Source organism: Eubalaena glacialis, chromosome 15 (assembly GCF_028564815.1).
Source record: "Eubalaena glacialis isolate mEubGla1 chromosome 15, mEubGla1.1.hap2.+ XY, whole genome shotgun sequence".
Taxonomy (NCBI): domain Eukaryota; kingdom Metazoa; phylum Chordata; class Mammalia; order Artiodactyla; family Balaenidae; genus Eubalaena; species Eubalaena glacialis.
This window is the reverse complement of record NC_083730.1, coordinates 51,091,072-51,106,783: the sequence shown is the minus strand read 5'-3', so window position 1 is coordinate 51,106,783 and position 15,712 is coordinate 51,091,072. Positions and strand designations below refer to the sequence as shown.

The window sequence follows — 15,712 nt, the reverse complement described above, 5'->3', positions numbered from 1 at the left end:
TGAGACAAAAATAAAGTGCATTCTACGATGGTAGGTTTAAATTAAGATATATGAGCAATTACGTTCACTGTAAATGGATTTGATGTTTCAAGTAAATAACAAAGATTGCTGGATTGCATTTTTTTTAAAAAAACAACATGCTGTTCATAAGACACATATCTCTAACACAAAGAAATGGAAAGGTAGATACACCATGCAAATGATAAAGAAAGCTGACTCAGCCACACAAAAACCAGACAAGTAGACATTAACACCAAAAGCATAATTAGAGATAAGGAGGGATACTTCATAATGACACGTTACAAAGAACCAGAAAGCTGTAACATTTCTAAACATACATGCATCCACTACAGTGCCTCAAAATGTAATAAACTCGAAAGAGTTACAAGGAAAAACAGTCAATCCACAACTATACTTGGACATTTTAAACATACACCTCTCAGTAACTGATAGAACAAACACACAAATGAAACATCACGAAGATTAAAAAAAAAAAATCAGTAAGGCTATGCAGAAGATTCAAACAAGATTAACACACTTGAACTAGTGAACATACACAGGACTCTGCACTCAGGGGCTAAAGAATACACGGAACATTTGTAAAAACTGACCATATGCTGGACCATAAAACAAATCTCAAAGATTTCCCAAGAACTGAAATCATACAAAGTGTTACCTACCCACAATGCAATGAAGTCAGAAATCATTAAGAAAAAGAAAACAATAAAATCTCCCTATGTTTGCAAACTAAGAAATATATTTATCAACCCGTGTAAAAAGAAAAAAATAACAATGGAAATTATAAAATATTTGGAACTGAATAAATATGAATATACTACATAACAGAACTAATTAGACAGAAATTTACAGCCTTAAATGCATGTATTAGTATGGAAGGATTAAAACTGATGAAGCAGGCATTCATCTTAAAACTCAGAAAAAGGACAGCAAAATACACTGAAGGAAAATAAAATGAAATAATAAAGATAATATCAGAAATTAATCATATCCAAAAACATACAAAAGAGTAATGGTCACAAAGTCTGCTTCTCAAGATTCTTTTAGGGAATCCAAAAGGTCAAAACTATTTCCATAATAATACTAAGATGATGTTTGCCTTTTAGGCTATGTTGATATTTACAACATCATGGTACAAAAGCAAAAGTGGATGTAACTGATGGAGCCTTGGCATATATCAATGTATCAAACCCTACTGTAAATCATCGTACTACTGACTGCCCCAGACTAGCAGTTAAAGAGAAAAAAAGTCATTTTCACTTAAGACTGTCCTTGATGAAGCAGTAAAAATTATTCATTTATTAAATTCTCCATGTCAGTTAAATATTCTGTGTGACAAAATGTGAAAATAATAAACATATCTGCTGCAAATCAAAGTAAAATGAAAACACTTTGTGATTGTGCTGCTTGTTGATTTAGGCACTGTTTTCATGGAACACCAATTTTACTTAAAAGAACAATATCTAGACAAATTATACTTATCCAGGCTTGGGTATCTGGCAGACATTTCCTGAAAACTGAACACCGTGAGCCTGGAAAACAACTGATGGCATTTTCTGCGAATGATCAAATTTGACTTTTCAAGGAAGAATTGGGAATTTGGCAAACTTATATTTACTGTCTTCAGCTTGACAGCATCCCAGTACTTAAGAGACCTTTCTGATTAGATTGGTGGTGATTTCAACAAATCACCAATTTTTTGGTATCATATAATGAAATATATCAGTATTTGGAAAAGATGCATAACTAAGTGAACTTATTATTTTCCAAATGACCAAAGCATGATGTTATGAAATCACGCATGAGTAAAAGATCCATCCAGAATGCAAGACAGACCAATGAACTTTAATGTACCAGAATAAGAAAAATGTACTGATATAATTTCAGATTCCATACTGCAACTAACCTTTAAAAAACACTTGCTGAGATCTGCTATACCATCACAGATTATCCACAACCTAAAAAGGCTAAAAATATTCTTCCCTTTTCAAATTTCACATCTGTGGGGGACTGGATTTTCTTCTACTTCAACCAAAACATACGCTAGATTGAATTCAGAAGTAGATATGAGAATACAGATGTTTTCTATTAAGCCAGACATTTAAAAGAAATTTGCAAAATTATTAAACAGTGTCATTTACCTCACTAAATTTGTTTTCAAAGATACAGTTATTTTTCCTTTAAAGAATGTTATTTATATTAACATGCAATGGGTTTATTGTTGTTCATTTTAAATGAATATTAGCATAATAAGTAAAATACAATCAATAATATCAGTGTATAAAACTGACATGAAACTCCTCAGAGTGCTCAGTAATGTTTACGTATAATATAATGGGGTTCTGAGAACAAAAAGTTTGAGAAATGCTGCAACAGAGAAAGATCAAAGTCAAAAACTGATGCTTTAAAAAGACTAAAAGAAGAAAATACAATAATACTTGGCAACAGTGATCAAAAAAAATTTTTAACGAGGAGACACAAATAAACCACGTTAAGAATAAAATAAACTATCACTACAGATCCCACAGACATTAGAAAAAAGATTATTTCACAAACTTTATGTCAATAAATTTGAAAATTTGGATAAAATGCTAAAAAGCACAATTTACCAAAATAGCTATCTCATAAAATATAGAAATGTATAAAGTATCCTATAACCATAAAGAAATTGAGTCAGTAAATAAAAGCCTCACAAAGAAAACTTCAGATCCAGATGGCTTTTCTGAAGAATTAGACCAATCATTTAGGAAATGGCTATACTCTGCAAATTCTTCCAGATAAGAAAAAGTGGGAAAATTCTGCAGGTCATTTTATGAAGCCAGCATAACCTCAAAATAAAAACCAGACAAAGGCATTATAAGAAAAGAAAATTAAAAGTCAATGACACTCACGAACAGCCATAAAAATCTTGATCAAAATTTAACAAACTGAATACAGCAATTTTTTAAAAAAGACCATGACCAAGTGGGTCATGAAAAAGTAGGTTAATTACAAAAAATCCAAGACTGATTGAGCATTGAGAAGTAAATCAATGTAATTCACCACATTAACAGATTAAAGAAAAAACTATGATCACCTCATTAGATGTAATAAAAGTATTTAATAAAATTTAACATCCATTCAATATATAAACTATTAGCACAACAGAAACGAAAGGGAACTTCCTTAATCTGATAAAAGGTATCTACAAAAAAAACTACAGCAAGCATCATCCATAATGGTCAAACAGTGAAAGCTTTCCCTTTGTGATCAGGAACAAGATTAAGATGTCCTCTATCACCACTTCTATTCAGGAATGTACTGGAGGTCCTAGCCAGAGAAGTAAGGCAAGAGAAAGAAATAAAAGGTGTAAGGATTGGCAAGAAAAAACAAAACTCATTATTCACAAATATGTTCGTGAATATAGAAAACTGGAAGTATCTACAGAAAAATTGTTAGAAGTAAGAGTTGAACAAGGCTGTGAGATTCAAAATCAATTGCGTTTCTATGTAAACTGCAATCACAGTTACAAAATAAAACTTAAAAAACAACGATTCCATTTCAAATTGCCTCAAAAAATACGAGGTACTTAGCAATAAATCCAATGAGAGATGTGTAAATCTCTCTGCAGGAGAGAGATGTGTAAATTTCCTCTGCAGGAAAATCACAAAACTTTATTGACAGATAGTAAAGGACTAAATAAATCAAAATACATGCAATGATCATGATTTGAAAGACTCAGTATTGTAGAGACATCAATTCTCCCCAAATTGATTTATAGTCAAGTTCACCTCAATGAAAATCACAAGCGGATTATGTTGGACATGCTGATGTTTAAGTGTATATGGAAATGCAAAGGACCAGTACCCAAGATATTCTTGAAAAAAATAAGGAATATAAGGAATAAGTAAAGAACTTCTCTAATATACATCAAGACTTATTGGACTATGACAACTGTGACAAGATAGTGGAATTTATAAAAACTGGCCAATGGAACAGAATAGAGAGATTAGACACAGACCCGCACATATATGGACACTTGATATATAATATAGGTGGCATGACAAAATAGAGAAAAGATATTTTGTTTCATTTTTCCAACAGATAATGCTGGGAGAGAATTATCTACCTGGAAACAAATGAAATCAAATCTATTCCTCATCCTAGCTGGTAATGAAGTCCATGGCAAAAATCACATTAACATTCTTTCAGATTCAAAACTAAATTTATTCATTATATATCCCTAGTGAGGTATATCTAAGGACAAGCATATTATTGTTAGTGGCAATCTTGGTATTGTTATATTGAAATTATGTTACATATATAGTAGTATAAAGCAAACAAGTGACTATAATAATGTCATTGAGGTATCAAGATTTTTGGAGTAAGACAGAAGAGATACTAATACATAAAATCAAATCTGGGTAAAAAAACTTATCCTGAAGTGGCAATATCACTAATTTAATATTTTCTTTCTTTTTAAAAAGCGTGTTTCCTACCTCTGTCCGCTGAAAATGCCAAGAAAAAATGGAAACTCAGTAATAACGAATGCCCCAAACATCCAAATTGTGGTTTCTAAATACCAATTCCCATAGGAAAAAGGCTGGTTGGAAAAATAGTTGGGGCAGAAAATATAATTAGTCTGATCTCTCTCACAAATTCTGAAGCAAAGAAGCTATACAATACCGAAATCATGTCAGAAGGACACAGGAGCCAAATGAAGGGGTTCCCACTGACCAAAGGTGAGCAAACTTGAGTATCACAAAGAATGACTCAATGGACTTAAACACATTAAAAATATAAAAATGTATAAGTTCAGATAATAAAAACAAAGACAAAATCCTTGGTCATCTTTCGCCGGTTACTAGAGACCAACTTGTTATTCCAAAAATTGATAAAGGAATAGAATCAAGCCTTTATCATGACTTTCCTATAGGAACTCTCTATTTCAGGATAACCAAATATTTGATGAAAGGAAATTTTCCTTTTTGAAAGAAGTACAATCCAGGAGGAACTGTAAAATTAGAAACTCATTGTTCTTAGATCCCAAAATGAAACAACGAACCTGGTCAACAAGCACCAATGACTGCTAAAACCACTAACTGAAAGGTAGATGGGGAACTTTATAATGGACTGATCAGACCGATACCAACTGTGTGCACTGATCAATCAATCAATCACTAAAAACGGGGCAACAAAATATGTCCCTGCTAATAACATACAACAGGCAACACACACGGTGCCACCAATGAAATAACATAAAACTAAACCTAATTCTAATAGAGCCTCTCAATCTATAAATTATCAGTTTAGAGGAAACAGAGATGAGATGGAGGAACACATTAAAGAACCAAGAGGATACAATCAGCCAAATCCAAAATGTGAGAAATTCTGCAAAATATATGACCCCGTTTCTTCAACAAATGAATGGAGAATAAAAAAGATAAAGTGATACAGATTAAAAAAAACTTAAGACACAGATCAACCAATGCAACAGGTGGACCTTGTTTGGATTCTGCGGCAAACAATCATTAAAACATTCAAGTTTTTTTAGATAATTGGTGAAAATTGAAAACATCCTGGGTATCATAAGACATTAAGAGATTCTGGTTAATTTTGTGGCGTGGGATAATAGTCCTTATCTGCCAGAGATGCATATTAAATTACGTATATGATGGCTGGGGATCTGCTTTAAAATATTACAGATTTGTTCCTAAATAATCTGTGCAATTACACATTTAAATAAATAAATAAATAAATAGGTGGGCTAGTGAATAGATGGATGGATATAACTTCCTCAGTCAGGGGATCAATTCCAGGTGAATTAATTCAAATTAAATATGAAGGCAAAATAATAAAGCTTGTAGATCATATAGGAGAATATCTTCATGTTCTCAAAAGAGGGCAGGATTTGCTAAACAAAACTCAGAATCACCAAACAAAAATGTGTTATTCTGTAAAGAACTCTATAAAAATTATCTACTTCACACTATTTTAAAGGTACTTACTGCTGGTAAAAGAGACTGCATGTTTTGATTAGAATCTGCTATTGTAGCAAGGTAGACCAAGTTTGTATGCAGCATCTGTTGATACCTATTAAAACAAAACAAATATCAATATTAAAAAATAATTTTCTTCCTATCTGCTTACATATTATACAAACAGCATTTTATTTCTCAAGTTTAATGAGCGATTTCTGTTACCTGAACATCAACGGCACTGCAATTTTTCCTAGTTCCTCTGCAAAATAATTCCAAATAAGTATATTCAAAGACAATAATAAACACGGAGCTCTTACCATGTGCTAGATATTGCTATAGTTGTTTTACATACTTAAACATCTGATTTAATCCTCAAACCAACACTATGAGGTGAAGATTCTTATTTTCTCCATTTCACAGATGAAGAAATTGAGGTTCAGAAAGGTTAATAACTTGTACAAGATTGTACAGCGTAGTAAATGGAATAACTGAGACAGGTACTGGCTCCACACATATAACATACACAAAGAGACCTAGAATGAAGTAATCAACAAAACTGATACACTTATTCCCTTCCCTCTGCCATTTTCGTGTTGCCAAAAACCTCAAAGCCAAGTACAGTCAACACGCTCTGCTAAAATGTCAGAAAGGAGGTGGAAACCACACATTTTTTCCCTTCTCATTCCTGCAGCAGTGACCAACAATTTATACCTGCTGTGGTTATGCTGCCCATAGAGAGGACGATAAAGAGGCATCTCCAAATACAAAAAAAAGAAAAAAGTTATATGCTAAAGCACCGGGATGGAGGAAATAATAGGACACCAACACCAGCACCACTGCAAATTAACTTTAAAAAATAAAGCAAATTCTCATTATCGGAGTCAAGTGGTTAAACATGTTTATTGTAATCTTACTTACCTATTAGTTTTGCTAAGCCTCTCTTCATAATTTAAAAAATTAACTCAGATGAAACCAGATTGAAATTAGTAGTGATCCAGTTACTAGTGCTGGTAAACCCACAAAATAATACAAACGTAAAACGTGCATCAAATTAAGCTTTTAGAATTTCATTTACTAATAAATACTGTACAAATTAAAATAATGAAAATAAGTCAAAAGAACTTTATTCAGCTAAATAAAGTCTTCTAATACAGATCCCAAATGAAGTAATTTTCTAAAACAGACACTGTTAAGAGGAATCCTAGTAAATTCTTTGCTGCATTATTTTTTTTCCTGCTGGAAAAACTGGTTTCACTACTGTTTTCTTATTAGGGAGGAAAAAACTTATTTCTCACTGAACTTAAAGTTTCTTCACTAACAAGATCATACTTTTATAGTTTGCTTGTTTGTTTTTTTATAAATTTACTGAGATATAACTAATATATATAAAGAACTTCACGTATTTAATGTGTACAATTTGATGAGTTTGGACATACACGAACACCAATGAAAACATCACCACCATGGAGGTAACAGATATATCCAACACTTCCCAAGGTTTCCTTGTTTCTCTTTGTTCTTGTTTTTTTGTTGTTATTTAAAAACAAGTCTAAGTTCTTAATGCTCCTCCTCACATATACACTATGTTGCTCAATCAGACATGATATATTGTCATAGGGATCCTTAAACAAACAAGGACCAAAAATTATTATTTTGCACTGAATTATTCATAATGGTTAATTATGTCATTGAAATTCTTCAAACAGCACTAACAGGCACCACTAGCTGGAACTACTTCATTATTCCATAGACATCTTGAATGGAATTTAAGATACAGGATTCTACAATCTTGCCATTTTTAAAAAACCAACCAGCCATTTTTAATTAGAACATGTAACCCATTTCAAAGGCTGCTCTTTCAAGTTTTTCTTTTCTTCTGAATATTAGTATGGCTGTATCACATGTACTCAGATATGAGATTTGCTGACTGCCCTATCAAAAATAAAAATACCAACTTTACTCAGAGACTATGGCCTACTCATGACCCTTTAAGAAAAATTCTAGTCATGCTTATTGGTCCTCAGTAAGCCAGTGTTAAAATACTGTTTAATCTGCCACACGCTTGAGGCCTCATTTATAAAATAATGGCAGGGACTTCCCTGGTGGCACAGTGGTTAAGAATCCGCCTCCCAATTCAGGGAACACGGGTTCGAGCCCTGGCCCAGGAAGATCCCACATGCCATGGAGCAACTAAGCCCCTGCGCCACAACTACTGAGCCTGCACTCTAGAGCCCGCGAGCCACAACTACTGAGTCCGCGTGCTGCAACTACTGAAGCCTGCGCACCTAGAGCCCGTGCTCCACGACAAGAGAAGCCACCACAATGAGAAGCACGTGCACTGCAACAAAGAGTAGCCGCCGCTCACCGCAACTAGAGAAAGCCCACACACAGCAACGAAGACCCAACGCAGACAGAAACAAATAAATTTATTTAAAAAAATAACAAAATAAGATAAAATAATGGCAGTGAGGGTAGATCTCTAAAGTCCCTGTGGTTCTAAATATCTATAAATACAGCAACTTATATGAAATACTTTAAAGACATTTCCCCAACTATCAAATCTTAATTTTTAATCTTGAAATAATCTCAAACTTACAGTTTCAAGAATAGTATGAAGAACTCCCAAATATTTTTCTCCCACGCTCCCCAACTGTCAGCATCTTACATCTGTCTTATACTATCTCTAAACACCTACACCAACATACACATGCATGCAACGACACACTTTTTTCCAAAACCATCGAGAGTCAGTTACCAGCATAATACCCCATTACTCCTAACACTTCAGTGTCAGTTTCCCAAAAACAAGGACATTTCCCTATATAACTACAATACAACCATCATAACAAGGAAATGAATACTGATACAATATTACCATCGAATCCACAGAACCCAGTCAAATTTCTACAGTTGTCCCAATAGCCCCAAATCTTTTCACCTAATGTAAGGAGGTAAGTAAAAATGATCATTTTTAATGGGTCTTCTGTAACTTCAGTAGGTTTTCTTTTTGTAAAAACTGCATTCTTTTTACAGCACTCATCAAATAAGCTTATTCTAAGATTCTTCTACAAATATTAAAGAAACATTTTCCTGAGAAACTTTTTTTAAATTCTATAAATACTATTAATTTGTCACTGAAGCAGTTTTTAATGTATATGCTTATTATTTCTAAAATAGTATACGTTAATAAAAGAAAACAGAGTATGTAAGCAAAGGGAAGATATAAAATATATTCAACATTTTGTATTTGATGATGGTAACTTCCTCATAAATACTGGCAGATACTTCCAGATACCCTTAATTATTAACCTATTAAATGAGAGGCAGTTCACTTCCCAAAGATTCCACTAAGAGCCACTACATGAATTACCTTGAATAAAGTAAAATAACCACCATTAAATTTATTGATATAATTACAAAATGAATCCAAAAAAGTCAGATTTCATTTTGAAAAAGAAACTTTTACCTAGACGCTATGAACAGTGTATTTTTAGGTCAAAAGAAATACAATTTATAGAATAAAAGTTATCTTCCTAACTAGAGATTTAAAACCAAATTCATTTACACTATGATGAACAAAAATTTTTCACTTGACAACTGTTTATAACACACTCTGAAATAGGTGCACTCACCCTGAAATACAAAAAATAAGGGCTGATTTAAGCAAATACATGGGATGATTTAGAAAATGCTCAAACCAAACACCACAAGAGAGCAATAATATATTCTTACATATAAGTTGTCAGAATTTAAAGGGAAGAGGATCTGGGCATAGGAGCTCTACAAGTGATTCACTGACTTATATGAGTGTGTGTGTGTGTGTGTGTGTGTGCGCGTGTGTGTGTAGATAAGGGTAGAGTAATATATCCAAAGATGTTACCAGTGAAAAATCTTTGGGTGGTGAGAATATGGTGTTCGTTCTCTAAATTTTAAATATCTGTGTTTTCTAATTTTCTACAATGCCTATACTGCTTTCATAAAAACAAAGTTATTTTCGATTTTAAAAAACACTGCTTCAGGCAGTTATCACATCTTAAGGAACTGTTTAATTAAAATTGAACTATCAATTCCCAGATGGCTGTCACTGATGTTTCTCTTTATTTTCCTTTCACTTCTCCTATGAGAAACGAGAACATTTATTAATGTTGAGAGGAGAAATTTTTTTTTCTTCACTCACAAACCAATTCTGACAACTTGAGAAAGAAAGAGTATACAAAGAACTCTAAGAATGAAATTAAATACAACAGAAAGGACAGAATTTAAGATTCTACCTAAATCAATTTAAGCCCCATTTATACCAAATACATATATGTGAGCAAATGAGGTCTATGCCAATAGGCAGAGAAGGGGAAAATGATCACATACACAAAAAAGCTAAGACTATAAAGAATAAGACAGTATAAACTTTTGCCGACAAGTTGGAAAAGTGGCTTCTACACCTGAACATGTGTTATCCCTGTCACGTACTGCTAGGGCCTATAGGAAATTGAACCAGTCCTATGCCCGTGGCTTTACCTGGCATTTTAAAACACCAGAGGTGTAGTGATCATTTTGTAACATATAGAAATGTCAAATCACTATGTTGTGCACCAGGAACTAGCATAGTGATGTAGGTCAGTTATACTTCAAAAACAAACGGACAGGGACTTCCCTGGCTGTCCTGCAGTTAAGACTCAGCGCTTCCACCGCAGGGGCGTGGGTTCGATCCCTGGTCAGGAAACTAAGATCCCACATGCTGCACAGCGCAGCCCCAAAAAAAAGAATACCAAAAACAGACAGACAAACTCAAAAAGAGATCAGATTTGTGGTTACCAGAGGTGGGGGGGTGGGGGAGAGGAGGAGCTGGATGAAGGTAGTAAAAAGAAGAAAAAATAAACCGTAAGTGAAAATAATTATTCTAATCAGTGCCTCTCAGTTGTTATCATTCCATGGCTGACTTGAGGTAGTGATCTTCTAACCACTGATGATTATCCACAGTTGTAATTTCTTAAAAGAAATTTTCACATATAAACAGACAAGATTCATCAAAGAAAATATACATAAAAGAAGTGGCAATGGTCACATAAAATGCAAAATGCACAAGTGATTAGAAATTAAGATATCCTAGCATCCAGATCTTAATTTCTAAATATTATTCTCAAAAAAAAGAACTAGGGCTTGGAGAAATGATTCCAGACTGGGGCAGAAAAAAGTACAAGAGGAGCCTGGAACATTTTGTCATACAAGAAATTTTTTAAATGCTCAAAAAATAATAGAGACAAGTCAAGAAGCCAGCATGAGGGGCTCCCAGTGGCCAACATCTAGGACAATTTGAAAATGAAAATAAATAAATAATAGACTAACAAATTAAAACCCAGAGAATACAGTAAGAATCCATAAGTCCATTCAGATATAAATCAATGAATGAATGAATGGGACAGGGGCTGGGAAATTTGTTCCTTACAGTAGGATTCCAAATAACTGTAGAAGGAAAAATGGGTTCAGTCACCTTTTGGCAACTGCCACAGTAATAACTGTTTTAGTCAAGAATCACTGGTGGATGTTAAAACGAATGTGTGGAAATAGGCTAAGAAACAGGGTTATGTGTGTCTCAAGGTATCTCCCCAACACATACACAGAAATAACAAAGGAAGAAATAGTAACTTTACAGTAGAGATCCCGGCAGGCACCACCTTAACAAAGCAGCCAAAGTTACCATGAATATTGGGACAAACTGCTATCACACGGCTACTGAGGATGCACTGAGAAGGACGCAACATCATGTCTGTGGTACTCCTGCCAAAAGTGTATAACATGAGTCTAATCAAGGAGAAACACCAGTCAACCCAAAATGAGGGACATATCACACAACAACTGGTCTGTACTCTTCACCAATGTCAACATCATGAAAGATAACAGAAAAACTGAAGAACAGTTCCAGATTAAAGTATTCTGAAGACACAGACCTAAATATAACATCTGATCCTGCACTGGATCATGGAACTGAAAAAATACACTAACGGGACAATTGGCAAAATTTTTGAAAGGTCTGAAAATCTGATAACAGTATTTAATCACTGGAGCACCAGGGAAGTCCCTGAATTCTTGATTTTAACAATTAGACTCTAAGAATTTGTGCTTGTGTTTATGAAATACACATGGATGTTATAAAGGTAAGAGAGAACCATGCCTGCAACTTTTTTCTCAAATATTTCAGTAAAACAACATGGGGAAGAAGTGAATGACATAGTGGACTAATATGTTAACATTTGAGGCATTTCAGTGAAGGGCATACAGGAATTTCTCCTACTATCTTTGCAACTTTTTTATAAGAGTGAAATTATTTAAAAATAAAAAGTTTTAGAAAGAGATACCACTTTTCACCAACCAGATGTGTAAAAAAATTTTAAAAGATGGCCAGTATCCGTTGCTGGCAGATGTGGTTGAAAACCAGGACTCTGAAACCTAGTGGGAGGAAAGCAAACCAATACAATCTCTTTCCAGGGTAATTTGGAGATTTAGAACGGTCTGTGACCCAGCCATTCCATTTAGAAAACCCTAATCTATGAAAACTAAAATATCTGTCTAAATGTGTTTATATAAATGTGAGCAAATATTTGTAAATGCACAGAAAAATGTTTTGAAAGATAGGTACTAAACCATTGTAAGTAATTACCTCTGTGGAGAGAAGAGAGATGTAAGAGTGAGAAGTAAAAAAGCGACTTTTATCCCTACAAACTTTTATGGTTTATAATTTTCTTAATTCAAAAACAATTTTAAACAAAGGGGAAAGGGACAAAATCATGGAGAGGGACTCAAAACTAGGTAAAGAGTTAATCGGATGATAGCAGGCGACCAGCACAGCATGAAAGCCACGCAGAGAAAGAGCCAGGGTTGCTGAAAAAATCTTCCTGAGAGCAGACCAATGAGATGTCTAGGAAAGATAGATGTGTCCCAAAACAATGGTGAGAGTAAAATATTTAGAGCTGAATTGTCCAATACGGTAGCCACTAGACACACTGAACTTGTGGCTAGTACAAAATGACCTGTTAGTAGGGTAAGATGCACAATGGATTTCGAAGACTTATTATGAAACAAAAGAACGAAAATAACTCATTAGTATTTTTATACTGATTACATATTGAAGAGATATTATTTTAGAAATAGTAAGTTAAATAAAATATATTATAAAAATTAATTTCATATGTTTCTTTTTACTGGTTTAATGTGCCTACTAGCAAATGTAGAATTACTTATGTGGCTCCCAATATATTCCTACTGACAGTGTTGTTCTAGAGACTTTTGATAAAATATTCAATTTGTTCCACTATACCAGATTCTATTAGGGGATACTGTTTACTTCAGACACATCATCACTTCAAAGTAAGAAGTTCGGTTCTTATGAGTGGTAATCAATTCTCTACTAGACATAAACTTTGCATTCTCAATCACATACAGGTGACCTTTGAACACAGTGGTAGGAGGGACTGTGCCCGGCGCAGTTGAAAATCTGAGTATAACTCTACAGTCTGCCCCCAGTATCCATGGTTCCGCATCCACATATTCAACCAACCGCAGATCATGTAGCACTGCAGTACATCTTTACTGGAAAAAATCCACATGGAAGTGCACCTGTGTAGTTTAAACCCATGTTGTTCAAGAGTCAACTGTACATGGATGTAACTAAATACCTTATAAATGTGAAGATCTAACTTTTCCACAAATCAGACTATGCAAATTTGAAGTCATTATTTTATAATGCAGGATAAGAAGTATTAGAAAAACACTGATATCCACTCCATCCCAAAGAACAAATTTTTTTTATAAAAAATCAAGAAAAGTCACACAAAAAATTGTACACAAATGTTCACAGCAGCATTATTCATCATAGTCAAGAATTGGAACCAACCCAAACAACATCACTGATGAATAAATAAAATGTGGTATACCCATGGAAGATTATTTAGCAATAAAAAGGAAGGAAATACTGATACAAGCTTCAACATGGATGAATCTTGAAAACACTATGCTAAGGGAAAGAAGTCGGTCAAAAAAAACCCATGTATTAAATGAATCCATTAATATGAAGTGTCCACAATAAGCAAATCTACACAAACAGAAAACAAATTAGTGGTTAACAGGGGGTGTGGGACTGGGAGGTGAGAATGGGGAGTGACTGCTAATGGGATATGGTTTCTTTTGGGAATGATGAAAATGTTCTAAAATTGATTAAAGTAATAGTACAACTCTATGAATATACTAAAAACCACTGAATTGTACACTTTAAAACAGGTGAATTATATGGTATGTGAATTATATCTCAATAAAGCTGTTCTTAAAAAGAAAAGTAAAAAACTAACCAACACAGAAAAAGAAATACAAAAAAAATTCATATCAATCTTACTGAGAACACTCTGAGGTCTTTCCTTTATTCTGATAGTCCATTATACACTGAATAAGATGGTTATTTTCATCCAACATCTGAAATGAAATGAGAAAAAGTTTATTGTAAATCTAGTGCAACAAGTAAAATTAATAAAAAATTCAGATTTCTAGAAACATTTATCTCTACAGGAACCGAATCCACACAGGTCTTTTTTTATACATACTATATAGCTCAGCACAAAAGATCTTATTTTATACCTTTGGAATGTTAATCATGTTTAATCAACATTTTTTAATTTTTTTTTTTTTGGCAGTGCCGCCCGGCTTGCACGATCTTATTCCCTGACCAGGGATCGAACCCGCGCCCCCTGCAGTGGAAGCATGGAGTCTTAACCATTGGACCACCAGGGAATTCCCTAACATTTCTATTTCAATTATTCTCCCTCTGAATTATTACCTGAAGCTCAGCACAGAAAATTTGGAGTTTCTTTTCTGTTCAAACATTTAATTACCTCTACTATTTGAAATAGAAGTTTTAGCCTACTAAGACTAAAAGTTAAGAGGGAATTTCCTGATGTTCCAGTGGTTAGGACTCTGAGCTTCCACTGCAGAGAGCATGGGTTCAATCCCTGGCAGGGGAACTAAGAGCTCCCAAGCCGCGGGGTACAGCCAAAAAAAACAAACAAAAAAGACTAAAAGTTAAGAGTCCAAGTTGGCTTTGCATCATTGTAATGCTTTGTCTTAGTGAAAAAAAAATCTGTCTTTATCCAGAATAAGCTCATGAAAACTTCAGCTCAGGAGGCTTAAGGGGATAGCTGGCTAGTTTCCAAGTTTTATACAGCATGGTTTTGTGATTCTCCAAATATGCAATAATCAATTACAGTAATTTCTAGGTAAGTACTGTAATATTTATCGCAGACTCTATGAGCCTACCTTACAATTTAACTGTCCCAAAAGTTTAAAAATAAGAAGCATATCAATTTATCATACTATCATAACAATTCAAAGCAAAACTGGCTTTAAGGGTTAAATAATTCATCTAAGCAAAGTGGCACTGAGGAAAAAGCACTGATGTAGCAACTAAAAGGCCAGCTAGTTTTAGTGCCAGCTTTGCTATCCTGTGCAAACCACTTAAGATTTCAGGGTCTCAGATTTATCAAGTGACAGAAATAGATGTTCCTCCTAAAACTGCCCCACCCTTCCAGTATTCAATGAAAGCATGAAGTATAATACCATAACCACTCTTTCTCACTAATTTAGTTAATGTAATTCTTTTAATTAAACAGTGTGTTTCATGTTTGGTAATTGCAATCATTGTTGCTTTTGTTGTGGTCATCCATGTACAATGCTTGGTGTCAGTCTATTTATCT

At 33.9% G+C, this 15,712-nt stretch overlaps 1 protein-coding gene across 3 annotated transcripts in view; it reads right to left on the bottom strand.

Annotated features, from left to right (window-relative positions):
- Nucleotides 1-15,712, bottom strand: part of SS18 (SS18 subunit of BAF chromatin remodeling complex) — a 74,802-nt gene that overhangs the window by 57,014 nt on the left and 2,076 nt on the right. For all 3 annotated transcript variants that reach the window (XM_061169352.1, XM_061169353.1, XM_061169351.1), the window contains exons 2-3: nt 14,362-14,438; nt 6,006-6,090 (exon numbers count right to left, since the gene is read on the bottom strand). In XM_061169352.1, coding sequence (XP_061025335.1) covers nt 6,006-6,090; nt 14,362-14,438 — 162 coding nt within the window. The remainder of the gene's footprint in view (nt 1-6,005; nt 6,091-14,361; nt 14,439-15,712) is intronic.